Genomic DNA, 22,160 nt, shown 5'->3' on the forward strand with positions numbered 1-22,160 from the left:
CTTCCTTATTGATAATGAATGCACTGATTCGTCGAAACTTTATCTAAATTGTCAATCTTTTGAAACAATAATGCTGTACACAGGGCCGGTTCCAGGGTTTTGAGTACCCCGGCAAAACAAAATTTGGCACCTTTTCATATAAAAAAAAACAAAACACAAAAGCTAAACGTTTTGCAGAACATTTAAAAAACACATTCCAACCAAAAAAGGGAGATGACCATGAAGGAACTAACTGATATTTACCAAGATGAAACGGAAATTAAATTAGCTACTCAAAGAAGTCCAAAAGGGGATAAATGAAAATATTAGTCCTGGAAAAAAGCCTGAAAAAAAATTACTAGAGAAAGTAAGTAAGTCTAGTAAGGCATGTAATGCGGATGCAACAAAATACCCCAACTAGAAAAGGTCAGAGAAAAAGAGGAAGACCCAGAACAAGTTTTCTTGACAACATCCATAGAGACATGAGAAATATGGGAATACGTGCTTGGTGGAGGAAGGCTATGCATATTGACGACTGAAAAGACATTGTTGATGAGGCTAGGACCCACGCAGAGTTGTAAAGCCAGAATGATGATTGTGATGATTAACCTTCTTGATCAGATTTTAATACAAACTCCCCTCAGCTTGTTGGTATAATAAAAGAAATGTCTCATGAAAAGTGATAAATTTTAATTTATATAATCTATCAATTTTATTTTATATATAATAAATTATATATCTTCTTCTTAAAGTGCCTATCCGTTCCGGACGTTGGCGATCATCACGGCTATCTTCACTTTGCTTATTGCAGCGCGGAACAGTTCAGTGGTAGTCGTGTTATACCACTTTCGCAAATTTTGAAGCCAGGAAATGCGTCTTCTTCCCGGTCCTCTCTTACCATTTACTTTCCCTTGGAGAATCAGCTGGAGAAGGCCGTAACGTTCTTGATTTCTCATTACATGACCTAAATATTCCAACTTTTTAGTTTTGACGGTCATGAGAATTTCACATTCTTTCCCCATTCTACGCAGGACCTCCACATTAAAATTATATATAAAATATAATTTTATTTTTATATCGGCGCCCCGAGTAGTCACCCGGCTTTGCCGCCCCTTTATCCGGCGCTGGTTGTACATGCATCCTTCTACACGTATAGTCGTATAAGAGGCTGACATTAAAAATCTTCTTATACGACTGAATATATCCTACTAAAATCTTCTGTAAAATGCCTTAATGGACAGTCTGTATATACCCATTTCACACTGGATTTAAGTTAACATATTTTTAATACAAAGATAGTCGACTAATCACCAAATTCAAGACCATCATTCTGATCTTTCTCTGCGGCTGCACCAAGTCCCCATTTGTTTAATATCATTATACAAAGAACAGCCAATAGTTGGGTAATAATGATGAGATTTAAATTATATCCCATCGGGATCGACAGCCGTTTTTTAGGGCTCGCGATCATTTATGAAATTGATTATAGGTAATTTTGGTTTGATGATTTTTAAACGCAATTATAATCTCGTTATGGTTCACGTTGATTCGCGTCATTGAAGGGCAATAACAGTTCAAACTTTATCGTTTTTTAATTGACACATCTCGATATTTTCTGATGGTTGATGCTGGGGAATTTGATTAACTTAATGTATCGGGTATTTTTTATCTCGCTCATCACTTACGATGTCTAATATCAATGTTATAGTGCATATTTTTGCGACAAAATGTTGAAATTATCTATTTATTCTTCTCTAAATTTAAATGTAATATATATATATTAGGCCTTTTTGAAAAACATAACTCTAGAATAGAGTAGAGTAGAGTATTTGTTTAACTACATAACAGATACAAATATTGTTTGTAGCAAGTCAAAAAAAAATACATAGTATATAAAAAAAGGAATATAAAACGTATCTTATATATACAAACAAGAATACATATTAAACAATACGTAAAATATTGTAATATTTATAATTAAGACAATTTTTTTCTGAAAGACTTAATCTACAGCGATTTGTTCATAGGTGGTGACAGTTTCGCGTATTGTTAACATGGACATCAGACTGCTTTCTTAAATAGGCACGTTTTCTGTAAATTTCAGTTAGAACTTGAAATATCAACAGAGTAGGTAGCAGCATAATTTTGAATATGATAAAGAAAGGTCGGCAGTGTTCTAGATAACTAACCCCTGCTAAAATCCTGACAGCTTTCTTTTGCATTTGCATTTGCAAAAATTTGAAGTGCATTTGTTGAATTGCCTCATATGATTACACCATAGTTTAGGTGAGAGTGAAATAAAGAAAAATATGTCATTTTTAATGTTTTAAAGTTGACAACAGTTGCTAGTTGGCGAATAACAAATAATGAACTTGATAGCTTTTTCTTAAGTTGTGAGATATGAGCCGACCAGTCGAGTCGATTATCTATGGTTATTCCCAATAGTTTAACAGTCTCTTTGTTATCTGGATCATTGTGTAAATTACTTGCAGATATAACCAAAGTTTGCGTTTTATCAGAGTTAAGTTTTAGTTTGTATGCAGCAAACCATAAGCTAGATTTAATAGAAACTTCCTCATGAGACATTTTTAAATCATCATTATTGTCTGCGAATGTCATATCATCTGCGAATTGTATGGTTTTGTACGGAGATATGAATTTAGGCAAATCGTTGACATAAATAATAAACAAAAGAGGTCCTAAGACCGAACCTTGTGGGACCTTGTGGGAGAGATGATTTTTAGACACTACCGCCTGGTGCCTGTCACATAGATTAGAAGTTATAAGTCTAAGAAGGATACCTCTGATGCCATAGTAATTTAATTTGTGGAGCAAAATGTCGTGTGAAATGCAATCAAAAGCCTACTGCAATCAAAGAGAAATTGCTATGCGATTGCCGCGTTCAAGCCCCTCAATCACCTCGCTCATAATATTAAATACCGTGTTCGTAGTAGAACGAGTACTTCTGAATCCATATTGTGAGTTGCTAAAGTAATTATTTGTCTCAAAATAGGAATAAAATTGTTGTTTGATAACCTTTTCAATTACTTTTCCAAAAGTAGAAACAATGCTTAAAATTCTTAAGCAGTCAGCCAGCATTCTTAAAATTCACCAAAAACAAGTCAAATTACACTTACCCGATCTGTATACAGTTAAAATATTAGTTTTTATTGAAGGTACATAAATTGCACAAAACTCAGAACTTTGCTCTACATTATATTCATTTAGATTAAGAGAAGAATACATAAGATTTGCTTTTACATAAATTGCAACTCCGCCTTGTTTCTTTTTTACCCTACAAAAGAAATTAGCTGATGAAAAGCTGGAGATGCAAATTAATTTTAAATTTTCTTCACTTTGCCAGCGCTCAGAAAAACATATGACGTCATATAAATTTTGATCAGCGAGAAAAGCATTGATCATATCGACTTTAATTGAAATACACTGCAAATTAACATGAAACATGCTTACCGTACCTTGTCGAATTAGTTTATTTTGATAAAAGTTTGTAGAAGCTTCTAGGTTTCTTCCTTCGTCTTCTTTATGTGCTGAAAATTTCTGTTGAAGTTAAATCTCCTAACGGCAGCTCCTTTGGGCCAAATATTAGGACTGTAGATTTCGACAATTTTATCGAAAGGGAAAGATACCTTATATGTGGAGTATTTGTCAGTTCTATGCCATTCGATGCACTTAAAAGTAATATCGGGAACCATCTCACCCAAAGATTTTAGAAGATCATCGGCTTTCGTGTCAACACCTAGAAGGGAGGGAATAAGAATAAGAAATTACTCAAACTACGTAATTTTAGTTTTTCATCTAATTATCAGTTAAGCAAACTTATCTTCAATTTTTTGACCAAAATAGACAACAATAAACCACATATTAATGATTCTCAAGAACTTTTATGACCCTATTCATAATTTTAAACACTCTACAAAGAACTGAGAGATAACACTAAATTTTTATTATTATTAAACTGAATTCACACAATTCTTTCTGAACGCCCTGTAATGTCTTTATTTTTTTTTTATTCTAGAAACTTGGACTATTTAATTTAATGTTGTCTATTGGGAAAAAATTGACAAAACTATCAGATAATCAACAAAACAACATCAAGGAAGTCACGATGGAAATTAAAAAGTACATAAAACACAAGTGCCTATTGTACTTTTTACGGGCTATTTCTTCATTAAACGTTTCTTCATCGACTGAAAAAACGACAGAAAGGGGTTTAGGTAATTTGCAACGCAAATTTTATGAGCCCTCAATATACAATACTAATATTAAAAATCTATTTAAACAATATAGTTGAAAATAAAAGATGTTTTAACATTAAATTCAATTTTACTCTTTTGGAAAGCAGTTAATATGATCCAAGTTCCCTAAAAATCGACGAGATATTACATTCCAGGCTATCGAAACTTAATTTCCTGCTGTATTAAGGGACTGTCCATTCAGAGCTGATATCTACAGAATTTTTAAAAAATAAAATGAAAGTATGCGATCTTAGACATGCAAATATGCTTCTAGTAGCAATATAAATGGTTTTGAAATCCACTGACATTTAAATTATATCGAATAGCATTAACAACCCTTCAAGAAAGGTAAAGAAATCGATAAACAAACGATGAAAAACGAAAACAGCAAAGAAAAACCTTCCTCAAAACAATATTCAAATGAGACAGACCTTCCCGGCTGTGCAAATCTTTTAACAAACGTCACGGCAAGAAAGAGACGCCCTCCACCCCTACAATTAACCTTCCTTTAATGGAAAAAGGCGCCCCGACGAAAACGTATATGGAAAAACAATCGAAACGAAGGGATTAGTTCGCGTGTTGAGTGTTGCATGTGTAAAAACTGAAAATGCCGTAAAAAACTTTTTTATAATACGCCGATACAATCGAAGGTGCCGTGAAAGCGCTACAAAGTTTATATTCATCGGCAGAATAACGATTTTCCATAGATTTATTTATACTGTTTGTACACAAGGTTTACGTGGAACATATTTACGATGTTGGGAAAGCTACAACTGGTTTTTCGCCCTTTCTGCGCTTTTAAACGCCAACGACGACTGTAATCGCAAATAAATCGAAAGATTTCCTCATTTGTTCTTTTTAAAAATTTAAAAGAAATCTTATCATATAAGACTCATTTCCTAGAAGTTAATTAGTGGATTCACTTGACACGTAAAAACTACACTTGATTTTTTAGCGTCATAGTAGTGATTTGAGAGTCCAGTGACAATACCTTAAGTATCGTCTGCATTTTCCGTTTCCTGTAGTCTTCTTGTATCAATTTTTGTTTCAGTTATCATCCATATGACTTTTTATACGCCTTTCTATATTACATATTGTAACAATCTTTTTGTGTAAAGGCCCATCAAAAGTTCATTTTTGTAGTTTAAAGATCGCTGTGCTTTCGAATAATCAAATAAATATTCTACGACTTATTTGACCTTGTGTTACAATGTGTTTTATAGGAAAGAATAAGTAAGACTTTTCAAAATAATAAAACATATAATGAAATGTGAAATATAACAGACCAATTAAATGGTAACTATAAGAGAAGCAGAAAGTTTCAAAAACAGACTTTACAAAAAAAAGTTTCATAAAATTTCACAACCGTAAAATATCATACAATCCAGATTGCACTGCACATGGTAGAACAGCAATCATTACAAGAGAAACAACATCAAATATTACCAGACAACCCATTACCAAAAAGCACATATTCAAGACACAAATATATTATCCATCAAAACATTTAATTAAACAACCAGAATTTAAAACCCTTTTTGATACACTTGGACCTATTATAAGATTATTTGTGACGAAGATTGCAATTCAAAACATCTAATGTGGGGCTCTAGACTAAATAATACCAAAGGCCGTGAACTGCATAAAGAAATACTCATGGATAACCTAAACATAGTATCCACAAGGATAAAAAACAATGGAAATTAACACGATCACCTCAGAGTAAAACATGAAGCATAAAAAAACTAAAACCCTGATAATGGCAAAAAAAGGAACTTTTCGGGAAAAAACACAAATTGCAAAATTTATTATTATTGTCTTTGCAACTAAAAATTGCATATGTGTTTTCAATTCGTTTTTTACAATTAGTTACTGTTAAGTATGTGTAATCTTATTGGATACTGCACCAGAGAAAGCCGCCCAAGTTATTGCATTAACAGAAAGTGGACTTAACCAGCGAGCTATTGCTGTACAACTGGATATGATACGCGCAGTGGTCCGAAGAGTGCTTCAACGTTATGAGGAAACTGGATCCTTTAGTAAATGACCTGAAACATGTAGAAAGCGATTTACAACTGCTTGTGATGATCGCTGTATCTTTTTAACAATATTAAAAAATCGTCACCTTAATGCTGTTCAGTGCAACAACAGCTCCGTAAAGTAAGAGGAGTGATTATTGGTTAGTGGGTAGTAATATGAAAATTAGAGGAAAATAATCTGAAGGCAGAACTATATAATGCTACCAGTAAGAACAGAAATATTAAAACGCGCGAAAAGACCAATGGAAAAAGCTGAAACATTTGCGACATACCTTCCAGAAACCAGAACTTCCTGAAAAAAGATTCACAAAAATTAAGTAAAAAATATTATACAACCCAATATCGATTCAAAGAAGGCCCCAGGCTACGACCTTATTACTGGAAAACTCTTCAGCAACTCACAGAGAAAGCCTTCCAATTTTTGACACAGTTATTTAACTCTATATACTATAAATATTAAGTCATTTCCCATCACAATTCTACAGAATATAAGAAAGAATACATCAAATCACGCGTAGGGAACCATGCCTGACTGTATACTTAAACGGTAAAGGAAACACACAAAGTGTTGAAGTCAAATATCTTGCTATGTACTTGGACAGAAGATTATACTGGTGGACACATACATTTGCAAGCGAAAACAACTGGGTTAGGCAGAAACTTGTTATTCAGAAAATCAAAACTATCAACTGAAAATAAAATATTAATCCACAAATCCACCCTGGAACCAATTTGGACTTGTGGACTAGAATTATGGGGAACCGCCGCAGATTCCAATATTAAAATAATACAAAGATTTTAAGGGAGTTCCATGGTTCATAAGCAATGAAGCCATCCATCAAGACTAACAAACGTCAAAAATGATATCAAAAAGTTCTCGAAAAAACATACAGATAAACTTAAAGTGTGTCCGATTGTATTCGCAAAATGTTTAGTGAATAAACTGCATACAGTTCGAAAGTTAAAACGAAAAGTTCCGTAAAAGTTAATTAATTAATATTAACTGTGTATAGATATGTGCCAAATATAGTAAATATTGAAAACTAAGTTTAAAAAAAAGCTCTCGTATGTCATAATACTTAAATTGTCAGTCCTATTACTAAACATTTAGGTTAAGATTGTACAGATAGATTGTAATAAAAGTGGGTTAATAAAAAAACAAAATTGGAGGATACGTCTAAAGTTGTCCACTAATTGAAGACTTTCATTTGACATGTACTTAAAGATTTAGTAACGAATATACAGAATTATTTTCATTTTAGCTTAAATATAATACAACAAGGAGCTTTTTCAGATCGCTGAATAAACTTTAAGCATAATAAACGCTGAACAATTGTCAAAACATATACTAAATATTAGGAATAGTTTTCAAAATAATACTCTTGTTATCTCAATTGTGTTATTTCATTTCTTATTGGAAAAAGTATCAAGATATGATGGTATTGACACTTGTATGAATTCTCTTTTTTGTATATATTGAAGTCATTTGGTAGCTATGAGTAATAAATAACCAACGGCTTTAATTAGATATACAGATCCAACACTTAGTGAGCCATTTAAGCTCCCAAAACAAATAACAAAATCTGTAAACATCACTTTACCTAAAAATACGCATCCCCAAATAACCTATTTTTACTTGTGTCAACGATACAGTTCGATTCCTTATTTTTATAGAAGTAAAAACTGTCGCTCATGCCAATCATCCATGTTCGATGAGAGAAAATAACATTTAGAGTAACGAAAAACAGCTGTTAGCAGACTAATTATAGATGTAGTAGCAAGAATGGATATCAAATTAAGTGTATTATTGTATTTATTGAAAATACGGACCTAATTATACAAAAAAATCTAATACATAATTCATAAACGTGGCAATTATAGTTCTTGAGAGCGTACCGTTTATTATATTTCCATGTAGAAAATAATTTTTGAGATTAGTTGTATTCATGAATCATTTCCTGTCATTCAATCAGATCTTTAAATTGGCTTGAAGAAGCTAAACATTATTAATCACGAAACCACGTACAATCGCTTGCTTGGGTCAAACTACGGTACGTCGATTTAAAAAAAAAATTGAATAATTGTCAGCTATTATCCTTCCAAGAATCGTAGACACGCCATGCCAAGCAGCTGAATGACACAACGTATGTTTTAGAACGATTCCTCCACTTTGTACACCCAGAGACTCTCAAATCCTAGAATTACTTTATTAAGAACATCCTAATGTTTAATTTCTCGCTATTTTTGTTTATTTTATTATCTCTGAACAGAACTATTTCCCGATAAGGTATAGAACGACCGTTTGAGTACGTTATTACAAAATTTTTTTGTTATAAAATAAAAAAGAGCCCTACACTTGGGTATGATATCGAAACACCGTAATAAGATTATTACAAAAAAAGCTATAGTCCGTTTGACAATTCGACTGGTCCGACGAAGACTGTAGTAGATCATTTTTTATGTAATTGAGATAATTATAAAAATATATCTGCATCGTTACCAAAATTCATTAATCTATAAATGGATGTTTTTATAGCATTAAGTAATACTTTTAATAATGATCTTACAAGAGTAAAGCAGATTTAAGATAGAAATGGTCATAAGGGACTTTTGAATTAGTTACTATAGTTTTAATACCAGAATTATTTGTTTCTTAACTTCATTTTTATAAAATACTACATTTTGAGGAAGTAACTGATCTAATTTGCAGTTGTGCATACTAAGCGATGGATCAGATTTGCATAGCTGTTGAAACCTAAATTAATAATACATTTATCTAGATAGCCTGCTCCAAAGATTCATTCAAATAATATTGTAATATATAATAACAGTAAGGGGGACAGAACACAACACTGTCATTTTTTTGTTATTGGAATAAATATTGAGCTCCTTGTCTGGTAGTATGCCCCAAGTTGTAAACCTTCTTAAATCATTTGGTTTCGAAAATTAGTTTACGGATTTTAATATCAGATGTCGCTATTTGCGTCTATACGAAGCCATATTAGAGTTGCTTCCTAACACAGGAAAGATTTATTTTCACGTTCAGAGCGACTGTGAATATCCGTCTCTGATGAAGCCTATTAGGGCGAAATACGTATAAGGCGGATACACAGACGCACTGTACGTGAAATCAAATCTTAACTGTCTTTTTCCTTCTTAAATCAATTTTCTATTATTGGGACGGTGTTTCTCATTTTAATAATTTCAACTCAAATATTGCCTTCACCTACTGTTGTTCAGGTGTTTTTATTATTTCCTCTTCACTTATAGTTGGTCCTGAGTCTGACACCACTATCACAATATTTCCTCTTTGATTGCCTCTAAACATTTTCTGAATATGTTCCTCCTCATTTTTTCTCAACATTGTACCACCCATGGTACGTTGTTTTAGCAAATAATGAGAGAATATCTTATTCATCAAATTCTTTGTTTTTCAAGTGAATTTAGCCAGGAGTGTTCAAAAGTTTACTACCTTCAATTGTGGCAAGCAACATTTCTCAGTTTTTTATTTCCTATCTGCTTTTGAATTGTCGCCATTACATTATAATATTATCATATATTGTGTAAATTTCATAAACCATAAAATTCATATCAAAAACAAACACATATATCCCAATTAAATGTTTAAATTTAGAGATATCTAAATCCCTTAGGTACCACCAATAATTTATTTCCAGTACAATCAAAATATTATTTAAACAAGTTTTTAAGTCTCATAATGATTCTACTGATCAGTTTTTTTTGTTAATTTTATATATTTAGCCTCATTAAAAAGGATTGCGTGCTTGTGTCTCGGCTTATAAGCGATACTCGTTTTTTCTTCAGTTATTATTTTGAAACATTCGGCTATAATTACCGACATATTAGAAATTATCAAAAATATTTTATGTTCCGACACGGAATCATTATGTAGATACCGCTGTTTCCGAGAAATCAAAGAACACTTTTTATACAAGTAACGATTCATATTGGTTATAACGTTGGGACGAATATATTCAGTTTTTCTTACCGTGGCATTAGTTGATGAGTTTCAATAGGCGCTTAGTTGGAATTAACTGTCAAATAAATACCCAAAATTAACATTTTTATGCCTTCTGTCCTAATAGGTCGTGAAGGTTTTTGTTTGGGCACTTCATTTGTCGAACTAGCCATAAAAAGCAATAAAATATATTTATAGATAGAATATATATACGCTTCAGCAGCAACTACCCTATTAGCCAACCTGAAAGCCAAGTAAAAATCGTCCAAAAACTAAAAAACCTGCTGTTCCGAATGATGTTTACGATGGTGTTAAAACGCTTGCGAAAAATAAATAAAGTTCTTTCTGTATTAGATGACTTATTTAATACTATTTATAGATATCTAAGAATATTAAATTAATTGAAGTTTATTTTCATAAAACTACCAGGAAGACAAGTGCAAATCAGTGGTATAATAATATTCCCTTTCTTGGGAATATTATGTTCTACGTGGGTAGTTCTTCTACCACGTGGTGATTTGTCCTTTTCTAATCTAATGGCTCTTGTGTTTTTTGTGATGTAATTGTTCAGTTTTTTTTTCTCCATACTGTCCACTCATTTATACCCCGTACATTACATTTTGTTCTGATCTCGTTACTTCTTATTCAGTCTCTTATTATGTTTCCTGTAATTCTTCTGAGTATTCTCAATTCTGCTGTTTCCTGCATTCTCTATATTTTGACTGTGTCAGGTCTTGTTTCTGATGCAAACGTCATTCTCTCTACTCTGAACATAGATCTCTCTCACAATTTTCCACCTATTTCGATCTTGTGCCTCTTGCATCCAATTCCTATGTCAACGTTTTAGATCGTCAGCCCACGTGTCGGTGGACGACCTCAGCTTCGGTAGGTTTTTCCGTCGTTTTTTCCATCTGGTATCTACCATTCGAGCCACGTGAATTGCCTAGTTCCACTTCAGTGTTGCTATTCTCTCTAAAGCATCAGTCACTCCTGATCTTCGTCGTCCACTGGCGGTTTGGGATCTTGTCTCGCAGTGAAACGCACAAAATAGCAAGCTCCATCGCTCTTTGAGCCACACGGATCTTTTTCTCTGTTGTCCTTGTCATATTCAACGTTTTTGCTTCATAACTCAACACTGACAAAACACACTGATTAAAGGTTTTATATTGGGCTTATAGGTTCTTGATTTCATTTCACAGTTAATATGCATAGGGCTTAGTGAACTCCCCTGTCTTATTCCATTGCCTGTATCGATAGGTTCCGTAAGTTGTCCATCTATTCAGACTTCCATCTTATGGTTTTGATAGACGTTTTCAATTGTTTTTATAATATCCAGCGGGATCATAGATAATAGATGGAATGATAATAGATTGAAATGATTTTGGTATAAAAAGAGCTTAATTCAGTTAGAAAATTTTAGTGTCGCGATATTAACGTTGAATTTTATGTTTTCTGATCGATTATGAAATGGCTTTTGGCATGGTTGAGTATTACAAGCTTAGGAAAATTATATGCTATAATATTTAAATTTTTATCGGATCCGGATTTTTTTCCGGTCGAATTTATAGAAGTACTTCGAAAGGAAGATAGATTTGCTCTCAGGTCCTCAGAGTTTCTGCATACGAAGCTCTTGTGATACCTGATAAGGTTAAAATACGTATAAGCGGATGGCAGATGAAGCGCCTGCATTGAAATTAAATCTAAAACCGTCTTTCTGAAGATAGATACTACTACTACTAAGGATTTCCACAGTTTTCACTGTCTTCCTTCACTCAACCGTTTTCTCCAATTTTCCCTGTCATTCCAGTCTCCATCTCGCAGGGTTCTTTTCTCCATAGCCTCGTCGATTTCATCTCTGAATGACCTTCGAGGTCTTCCTCTCTTTCTTCTTCCAATCGGGCTCCATTCTGTGATTTTGTTTATCCAGCGTCCTCAGTCCGCTCTTCTGACGTGGCCGTACCAGGATAGTCTCTTCTCCTCTATATAGTCGATTATGTCTGATTGCACTCCCATTTTCCGCTTAATCTCTGCGTTTTCAATTCTGTCTCTTTTTGTAAGTCTACAGCTTCTCCTCAGGAACTCCATTTCTACTGCTCTTATTCTACCTCTATTTCTCTTGTTTATTGTCCAGTTTTCGGACCCATATGTCAGGATACTTCTTGTCAGGGTGTTATATATTCTCTTTTTTGTCTTTATCGTAATGTTCTTATCCCACAACACTGAGTTTAGTTGTCTTATACAGTTTCTTGTTTGTCTCAGTCTGTTGTTTATATCTTCTTCTGTTGTTCCCTGGTTCGATATTATGGTTCCTAAATACTTGAATTTATCTGTTCCATTTATTTGTCTTCCCTCGTCTATCTCTAGGTTTCTCATATCCTTGTTTTCTGTTGTTAGGTATTCGGTTTTCTCTAAGTTTATTTCCATTCCGTTGTTTTTATATTCTTCTTCTAGTTTTCTGAGCATAAAGCTGAGATCTTCTTCATCTTGTGCGATGACTACTTGATCGTCGGCAAAACTTAAGGTGTATAGGTATTCGTCTCTTACTGGTATGCCCATTCCTTCGCACTTTCTCCTCCATGGTTTGAGTGTCTTTTCCAAGAATATTTTAAACAGAGTAGGGGACGTAGCACAGCCTTGTAGAAGTCCTTTTGTCGTCTTAAATGGATTGTAGGCTTTATTTCCACATTTAATAGCTACTTTGTTTTCTTTGTATAGTGCTTTAACTGCTTTTATTAGTGTTTGTCGGATTCCGAGATCATTCATTGCTTCCCATAATTTGACTCTAGGTATTGAGTCATATGCTTTCTTTAGATCAACAAAGGCCAGATGGACCGGTCTACCTTTTGCCATTTTCTTCTCTATCATGAAGATAGATTTATTTATAAAGAATTGAGACAAGAGAGATTTGGTCCGGCGGCGGAATGATTGGATGTCAAAGACGTTTCTACACACCTTGACTAGAGAATATGGATGTTACAAAACAGAATAAGAACAGGTGTTGTCCCTGTCAAGACAAATAGCATTAGGTGGGATAGGATCGACGCACAGGACTCACTATGCGAAGGTGGTTAAAGTCAGAACATGGAACACCTAGTGAAGTGCAAACTATGCCCTGGTAGATGCACTCTAGAAGAATTGTGGTATACCAGCCACAATGCCATCGACGTCGCCCGTTACTGGGAGGAGAAACTATACACAATTTTATCCGGGGCCGAAAAACAAGAAAGAAAGATGATACAAGATTTGATTAACGTATTCGTTAACGCATTATTAATAGGATGACAGTTGACAGTCAAGAGTGCCAAATTATAAGAAAATAAGTCAAAATGGTTTCCAATTTTTACAATTAAAGAGGCTTTGATATCGTAGACTTAATCTACACTATATAATGATTTTAAACATTTAAACACCTGCTAACCTTGACCCTGGCTGTTTTCCCAAGCAACCAATACTTGTTCCTAGTATAAGCACATAAAATTAAGAAATAAATCGTTTTTTACTCTACATACAATGCATCATTAATAGCTATATTCTTAATTAGACATCTTATACATAATAATAATTATGATAAAGTGAACAAAACACGGCATTATACGTCTGTGACGTGCAGAAAACATATAAATTTATATGACACACATAATAAATCAGTCAAAGGTTTAAATTTTGCAATACGTGGGAAAATCAAACAATCGTTTTGAAATTAGTAGATTTAGGTTATTATTTTTGTTGCGATACAATTAGAAAATGGAAATGGAACAATAAAACGCTGATGATTTAATCGTCGTTCTGAACTTTTATTTTTGTACCATTCATCACGGTCATGCAAACGTAGATGTAGAAAACTCAAGTTGACTCGAAAGTAAATAAATTGTTGCGATATTATGCATTTTTTTATATGTCACAAATATTATTTTTGTCTGTCTTTGGTCGCTTACGGCTCTTAATTTTAAGAACTATTTTTTGCGAAGTAATTTCTTTTTGATGCTCCCATATTCATTACAGGATTTTAATTTTAATTGCTTGGAAGTAATCATTTGTGGAGTTCAATAATCTTCAATATTTTTCACTATGGCGACAATGTCATCCGTATGCTCTGAACATTCCATGCTTAAATGCTAGTGTTGGACAGTGTTATCTTCTCTTCTCTGTTCTTCTGATAATGAATTCGCTGATTAACAAACTGGAGGCCTCCACTGCCGGATCTTAGCTTTGAAGGACCATGATTAGTAACGCTGTTTTTGGTTTCTACCACCATGATAATTTTACTAGGGATGTCCATAGGGATATTTAATGTAGTGGTTTTCCCTTGCCTCCTGCATCCTTATTCCGTTGACCAAATGTTTGGTTCATATACCTTCATAGCTGATTTGTAAACCCCAGGACAAAACTCACAAGCCCGAAACCGTTGGTCAGTAAGTGGTGGATTGCTTATAACGGAAATGACTCGGTCCATCGGAAAATCTGTGTGGACCATTTAATTATATGTCCGTCTTTTGCCACGGGTGGGAGCAGATTTGGATTTTTCTTTAACTAAGATTTAGAAAATTTCTAGATTTCTCTTTTTGTTTTCTGTGTGTCATTATCATAAAATATTATTGGTCTAATGATGCTTCTGGATCTTCTGAATCGGACTAAAGAATAAAAAACATAAATATCTTTATATTGCAAGAACAAATTGTTTTAATTTCCATTATTTGCATTTGTTTTTTACTTGTAATCTAAAAATAGAGAAGTAAAGATACATAAAAAGATACAAAAAATGCTTGTATATGTTTCTAAACAAATTAAAATTGAAAAAACCGTAACTTTTTTCGATTTAATTTTTATCATTTAATATAAACTGTCATTATATGATCCCATCGATCCAATCATTTGAATTCATTTGACAAAAACGCCATAATTGCCTATTACTGCAACGACAGGTATCAATGAATAAAATTAAAAGCGTTTCAAATAACTGTCTATCTCATATCTCCAAGCATAATGAGCTTTCCAGGTTTTTGCTCATCGATAATAGCTACTTGGAGTTTAAAAGAGTACTAGAAAACAAAGGATCTTTCCACAGTGATCTGTTACATTCGAAAGTGGCGGATCATTATTTTTCAACAGAGGGTGTTTATAAATCGTGGAATATTTAAAATTGATTAAAAAATATAAATATAATTACGAAAGATTCATTCTCATCGGCGATGGATGAACTGATTCAGAGAGTTAAATTTTAAGTGTGTAACAGGTACTACGGATCTTAAATCTAATAAGAAAGACTAAGGTGGAGTCAAAACATTAGAATATCGCTTTTTTAATCAAAAATTTAGTTGCAATCAAAAACATATCGTCCTATAGGCTAATATAATGACTAGAGAGCTTTACATCAACAATCGCCTGATGTTATCTTCGTTGTGTTGACCAGCATCTCTTCAGTCATTGACGTTTGGTTTAAGAAATGGATGGAGTACATTGTTATTGTGATTTTTTAGTTGGTCATGATGTTTGATGTTTCTCTTCTATATGACGTCTTTGACAAAAGATATGTTTATGTTTTTGTGCAAGTTTGGCTCGAGATAGATCAGAGAGCTTCCTCCACCATATGAACAATATTGGCAGGATTTTCTGCATAATGACAATAATAAATTTGCTGGTACAATGCCAAATTTCGATTGTGTAGACCCAAATTGAATGTTGTTTCATTCAACATTGGCAAAAGTTCCTGTGACTGTATTTCTGTTTGTATGTTCTGTTCTGTTTTGCAAGCTTTTATAGTGATTCTGAATTCTCTATGATCTAATAAAATTCTATATCATTTGTAATTTATCATTATTCGATCATTTATATTATACAGTTGGCGGTATTTGTTCCAAATCTCGGAATCGATCTCGATTTTTCGATAAGCCAGATGAAAAATGTCACTCATTTGACATTATTCATCACCATCTCGAATTATACTTGTCAGACAGCCACACTGCTAGAGTTTTTTACGTTTATTCTAAGAATATATTATTTAATTCCAAAATGTACATGGCGCAGTCTGTAATTATAGAAAATCTTTGTAACGACATCTCTCTATGCGTTCTTTTTTCTTCATTTATGCCCTCAATACTTTGGTATGTAATTTAGAAGGTGTTTAAGAGACAAGATAATTTAATAGATCCTAAACAATAATATATTATATATATATATATATATATATATATATATATATATATATATATATGTATATATATATATATATATATATATTAACACAATACACATTTGGAAAATACCTTGGAATATTATATTTTCAAAGATAAACTGTGAAGAGAGAAATTTATCTAATATTAAACATATTTTCCCCAAAAATGTGTATACAAACAAAAATTTCGTACATATCCTACGCCAGTGTAGAGAACGACATGTAATGACAACGGATTGACATCCATTAAGAATTTGTCCAACAGTGTGTGTTTTTTTCGTTGTGTACGATGCAAAAAATTCAATCGGCGATAGGATATGTGAATGACAACCTGAATGGCTGTAAAAATATGTGCACTAGGTCTTGGATAATCCGATTAATGGGCGCTGACATACGTGTTCAATTGTTTTTGTGGTTTACTATAAACGGATGAGGATTTTATTTATTTGTAAATATCTGTGATTAATTTGATGGTTATATTCTTTGACCACAACGCCAACAGTGGTAACACACTGAAATCATTTATATAGGATATTATGTAAGTGATTTAATTATCGTCATGATTATATTGTTTCGTATAAAAGTGTAATATTTATTTCTTGGCAAATATAATGTATTCATAGACAAAAATATAAAGTATACACAATGTGCTTTGTTTATTAAAGATTATTTATATGACTGCACGTGATAAACACTTTATTTTGGTGCTAATACCAAATGGAACAATCTGGCAGTTAAATCTGACATATCTACCGTGTCACGTGAGCGTTAGTCCTATACGATCTCTTCGTATTTGTAAACAAAAATAAATGACTACATAAATAATATTACACCTTTCTAAAAAATTATTTTTATCTACAATTAAGAATTTGTTGTACAGTCAACATTTTTTTTAGTACCCTTTAAATAAATTATTTTATGAACATAAGTTTAAGGTCTCTAATATGCTCATTTTTTCACCAAAACTAAAAACAGCGACATACTAAAAGCCCCGTTATTATTACAGACCATTTTTCATCAACAGGAGTCAAATCCGAACCCGGTATGACCCCTTACGGTCGTCCTGATAACGATCATCCAGAAGATAGACTAGTACATATTTTAAACGATCCGAACTTTCACCAACACATGAAGCAGCCACCACCAGAGGACAGCCATAGCAACGAGGACTCCAAATCGCCTCAAGGATGCAGTAGTCCGTTCTCAAGGGATTCCAGTATGAACAAGAGACTGAAGAAATACGAAAACGACGATATCTCACAGGATAAGGTGGTCAGGATTTATCAGGAAGAGTTGGCTAAACTTATGGGTAGGAGGATAGAAGATTTAAGAGGACCAAGGGACGGACCTTTCCCTGGGTAAGCATTAACCTTTTAACCCCGTATATAATACAATTTGACAGAGTAGGCACTTCATATTATACTATCAGAATCATATTATTATACGTACCTACTCTGTTAATAAACGTTATAGTATTTATAAACTAGAACAGTGCTAAACTAATATACAGTTTTTTCCTTCCTCAACTCTATAGTGGCAACTCAATGGAACGAACTCCCGAAGATCTTCGAATGGTTCTCGATGCGTACCACCGAGAATTTGCTAAGCTGAATCATGGTCAAAATCCTACACAAATGCAGTTGAGTCTCTTGGCCATTCAACAGCAGAGTCTAGCTCACCATCACCAGCAGCAACAACACCAGCAACAACAGCACCAGCAACAACATGTAAATTCAAATGGTGGTGTTCAAGACCTTTCCATTCCAAAGGATAAGATGAAGATGGTTAATGGAGGCATGGACGATAAAGAAAAAGATGACGACCACGTTTCGCGACATTCTGGATCAGCTTTTAGCCTAGTCAGGCCGAAAATTGAACCAGGTACCCAACCTAATACTGGATCCACGGCTTCCAGTCCCTTAGGAAATTCCATTTTACCTCCAATGACCCCTACTGATGATTTTTCAGGATCAGCAGCAGCATCTCCGTTGCAACGAATGGCAAGCATCACAAATTCCCTCATATCACAACCTACTACACCGCATCATCCATCTTCCAACAACAGACCCCTAAAAGCAGTATTACCCCCTATTACTCAGCAACAATTCGACCTTTATAACAACCTTAACACTGAAGATATCGTTAAGAAAGTTAAGGAACAATTAAGCCAGTATTCTATTAGCCAAAGACTCTTTGGAGAGAGCGTGTTAGGATTATCACAAGGATCTGTCAGTGACCTACTGGCAAGACCGAAACCTTGGCACATGTTAACCCAAAAAGGAAGAGAACCTTTTATAAGAATGAAGATGTTTCTTGAAGACGACAATGCCGTCCACAAACTTGTTGCCAGTCAATACAAGATTGCTCCAGAAAAGCTCATGAGGACAGGAGGATATGGTGGAGGTAAGTCATTTATTTAAAATTACTAAAAATAAAATAATGGTTAGTAAAAACATATTAAATGATCATAATAGATCATTGTTTCTATTCCATTCTGCACATATTTACAATAATAGTTTTTATTTATTTTCAGCTTGCACATCAATAGGAAAGCCGATGCCTCCAACGAACAAGATGCTCTCAGAAGCTGCTGGTTTGTTGAACAAAATGCAAGAATCACAGAACATCTTGCCACCTTCTCTTCAACTCGGTCCACCACAAGGGGTAAATCCACAACCACCACCACCACCGATGCTACTTACGCCTCCAGGATTACCCCCACATCACGCCATCAGTTTACAAAACCCAGATCTCATGAAGAAAGCTAATCACAGTCCACATGGTATTCCACATTCTCCGATGGTTCCACAACATGCATCACTAAGAAGTATGCACCAACACATTTCGCCTAGCGTATATGAAATGGCAGCTTTAACACAAGACTTAGATACTCAGGTCATTACTACAAAGATCAAGGAGGCTCTACTGGCTAACAACATTGGACAAAAGGTAAAAATAACTACTAAGACTACTTTCTACAGGTTATCATAAAAGTATAGTAAGAGTCTGAAAATGAAAAAGCAATTAATATAACGAATCGATTAAGGAAAGAGAGAGAGAGAGAGAGAGAGAGAGAGAGAGAGAGAGAGAGAGACATTGAGATGAAGAGTATATATTGAAATAAGCTTCTAAATTTTCTTTATTTCTTGCAGATATTTGGGGAAGCAGTTTTGGGTTTATCACAAGGCTCCGTCAGCGAACTTCTGTCCAAACCAAAGCCATGGCATATGCTCAGCATAAAAGGGCGAGAACCTTTTATTCGGATGCAGCTATGGTTGAATGACGCCCATAACGTGGATCGTTTGCAAGCTCTAAAGAATGAGAGGCGAGAAGCCAACAAGAGGCGAAGATCGTCTGGAGCAGGTGCTCATGACAACAGTAGTGATACATCATCAAACGATACTTCAGAATTCTATCACTCAAACTCACCAGGTCCTGGCCCACCGTCAGCTAAAAAACAGCGAGTGCTGTTCAGTGAAGAACAAAAAGAAGCTTTACGGTTGGCCTTCCATTTAGATCCATATCCCAATGTTAACACTATCGAATTTCTAGCGACTGAACTTGGTTTGTCATCGAGAACCATTACGAATTGGTTCCACAATCACAGGATGCGGTTAAAACAACAAGTTCCGCATGGACTACCTTCGGACTTACCTCCTAGAGATCAAACTGGTAGTCAACAGTCATTTGATCCAGTACAATTTAGACTACTTTTGAACCAAAGATTAATCGAGCTTTCGAAAGAAAGAATGGGCTTGAGTGGAGTTCCGTTGCCTTACCCCCCTTACTTAGCCACCAATGCTAATTTGGCGGCTTTGATCAGCCGGGGGTTATTGCCCACTGGAGACATGGATCTATCCGCACTGAACAATGCCGTTAAAGAGCAGATGAGTGGTTTAGATCTTTCTATGCCTTCTTTAAAACGAGAACCCGGTGACTACGATGATGACGACGACGTTGAAAGCAACGTGGGGTCGGAAGATTCGAATATGTCTGGTGGTAGTCTCCATGGAGAAGTAAAAACTGAGCCCAAAGAATTACCTACTAATCAAGGCAGAACGTCAAGACGAAAGCCTGCTGCACCTCAATGGGTCAATCCCAACTGGGAAGAAGAAAAGGAAAAAGTTAATACAGGAGATGAAGTTATTATCAACGGTGTCTGCGTGATGCAAACAGGAGATGATTACGGTAGACGGAGCTCCGAAGAAACTGTCAGGGTTGAGCCTCAAGCGGTCATGGACAGGTTTGAAGAAGACCAGAGTGACGCTTCTTCGATTAGTAATAATCACGAACAAACTGTAAAACCGGAAGCCAAAGAAGATGAACAGGACGACTACAACGAGAGTGAGATTAAAACAGAAGAAGACAGTGAGAATAAGAACCTTAACCAAGAAAACGAAGAAGAAAGGTGGGAGTACTAAACCATAGACAATATAGTAACTCTCAGTAATGTTTTCTTTAGTTGTTGTTGGTGTTTTATGGACGACCTAAGAGACTTCCTAGTGAAACTATGTAAAGGTTGATGATTTGTTATGATATACAAAAAGTGCAATCACGAAAAACGAAAATTTATCCCCAAGGTTATTATAAATATTTATTGAAATGTGATTTACGATGGACATGTTGGAAATACTGGATGTTGTTGAAAATTTTCAGTGTTAACAGCAAGCCTATCGGCTTTTTGTGAAGTGTCGCAGAATGTGCTTTTGAACAATATGTGATTGCTTAATCATTCTGAGCAGTATTGCTATTATCTTTTTGTAAAAGAGATAAATATCTTTTAATTATTGCGGTCAGTTTTACAATATTGAGTTACCTTCGGTTGAAAAGAAAGTACGAGAAAATTTGTCAATTGCCAAAACAGCTTCCATATAGACAGTTTTGTTATCTTTTTTTAATGAAGAATTTTGATGTTAAAGTTATTTCAGTTTTCAGTCCAAACTGATTATTGTCTATAATTTCATTTGATGCTATCACAAAAAGAAAATAAATATAAATCGTTTGATTCTAATACCAACATAGAATGTATGATGTTGGATAGTGATATATCGGTATTCTATAAGTAATGGTGGTAGGTATTTAACTGTGGTCAACAATTGATTGTATAACCGACCGTTAAAGTGTTACTTGCCATTGTCTAATCATTTTTGAATATATTTTGTATTGTTGTACATAATACTTTTTCGTTATTTTTTTGTAAACACAAAGCCAAAAGGTTCAAAAGACCATTCTACACTGCACAAAAGTTCTTGCCAATTTTTAACTATTTTACTTATTGGCATAAGTTCGTTCTCTTTTTTTATTTTAGTTTGTATTTAAGTAGTTATTATTGCATAAGACTGTTACCGTTATTATTATATATAGTTAGCTTTCGAGCTAAAAAGCAAAGAAAATGTTTTGAACATTTTGTGATATACACATTACTTTTTATTTTGTATTATTATTGAGAATATACTGTGCTTTCCATTTTTTAAGAGTACCGAATGGCCAAAAATGCAATATTTTAAGTAATTAAGTTCTTATAAGCTTAAAATTCTTGAAGTTAGGTTTTAAAGATGTTATTCGGTGAAGATTTCAATATCTTGGACGATTAAAACTGACATCTTTCAAAAAATAAATTGTTTTCATGACTGTTGGGGTATAAAAGGGGATGTTGCGGTCAAATATCCTGGGATTTCTGGAAATTTTTGTTCACAAATATAGAATACTTTTTCCGAGTTTACTAATGCTATAAC

General features: G+C 34.0%; 1 protein-coding gene across 5 annotated transcripts in view; it reads left to right on the forward strand.

The window, feature by feature from the left end:
* Window positions 1-21,855, forward strand: part of LOC140436593 (homeobox protein cut-like) — a 260,307-nt gene extending 238,452 nt beyond the window's left edge. For 3 of the 5 annotated variants that reach the window (XM_072525537.1, XM_072525540.1, XM_072525541.1), the window contains 4 exons: window positions 17,432-17,783; window positions 17,936-18,828; window positions 18,959-19,374; window positions 19,578-21,855. In XM_072525537.1, coding sequence (XP_072381638.1) covers window positions 17,432-17,783; window positions 17,936-18,828; window positions 18,959-19,374; window positions 19,578-20,846 — 2,930 coding nt within the window. In that variant the 3' untranslated portion in view covers window positions 20,847-21,855. The remainder of the gene's footprint in view (window positions 1-17,431; window positions 17,784-17,935; window positions 18,829-18,958; window positions 19,375-19,577) is intronic. The other 2 variants (XM_072525539.1, XM_072525538.1) reach the window with 2 other exon arrangements.
* Window positions 21,856-22,160: the final 305 nt, after the last annotated feature.

The sequence above is a fragment of the Diabrotica undecimpunctata genome, chromosome 3 (genome assembly GCF_040954645.1).
Source record: "Diabrotica undecimpunctata isolate CICGRU chromosome 3, icDiaUnde3, whole genome shotgun sequence".
In the NCBI taxonomy this organism is placed as follows: domain Eukaryota; kingdom Metazoa; phylum Arthropoda; class Insecta; order Coleoptera; family Chrysomelidae; genus Diabrotica; species Diabrotica undecimpunctata.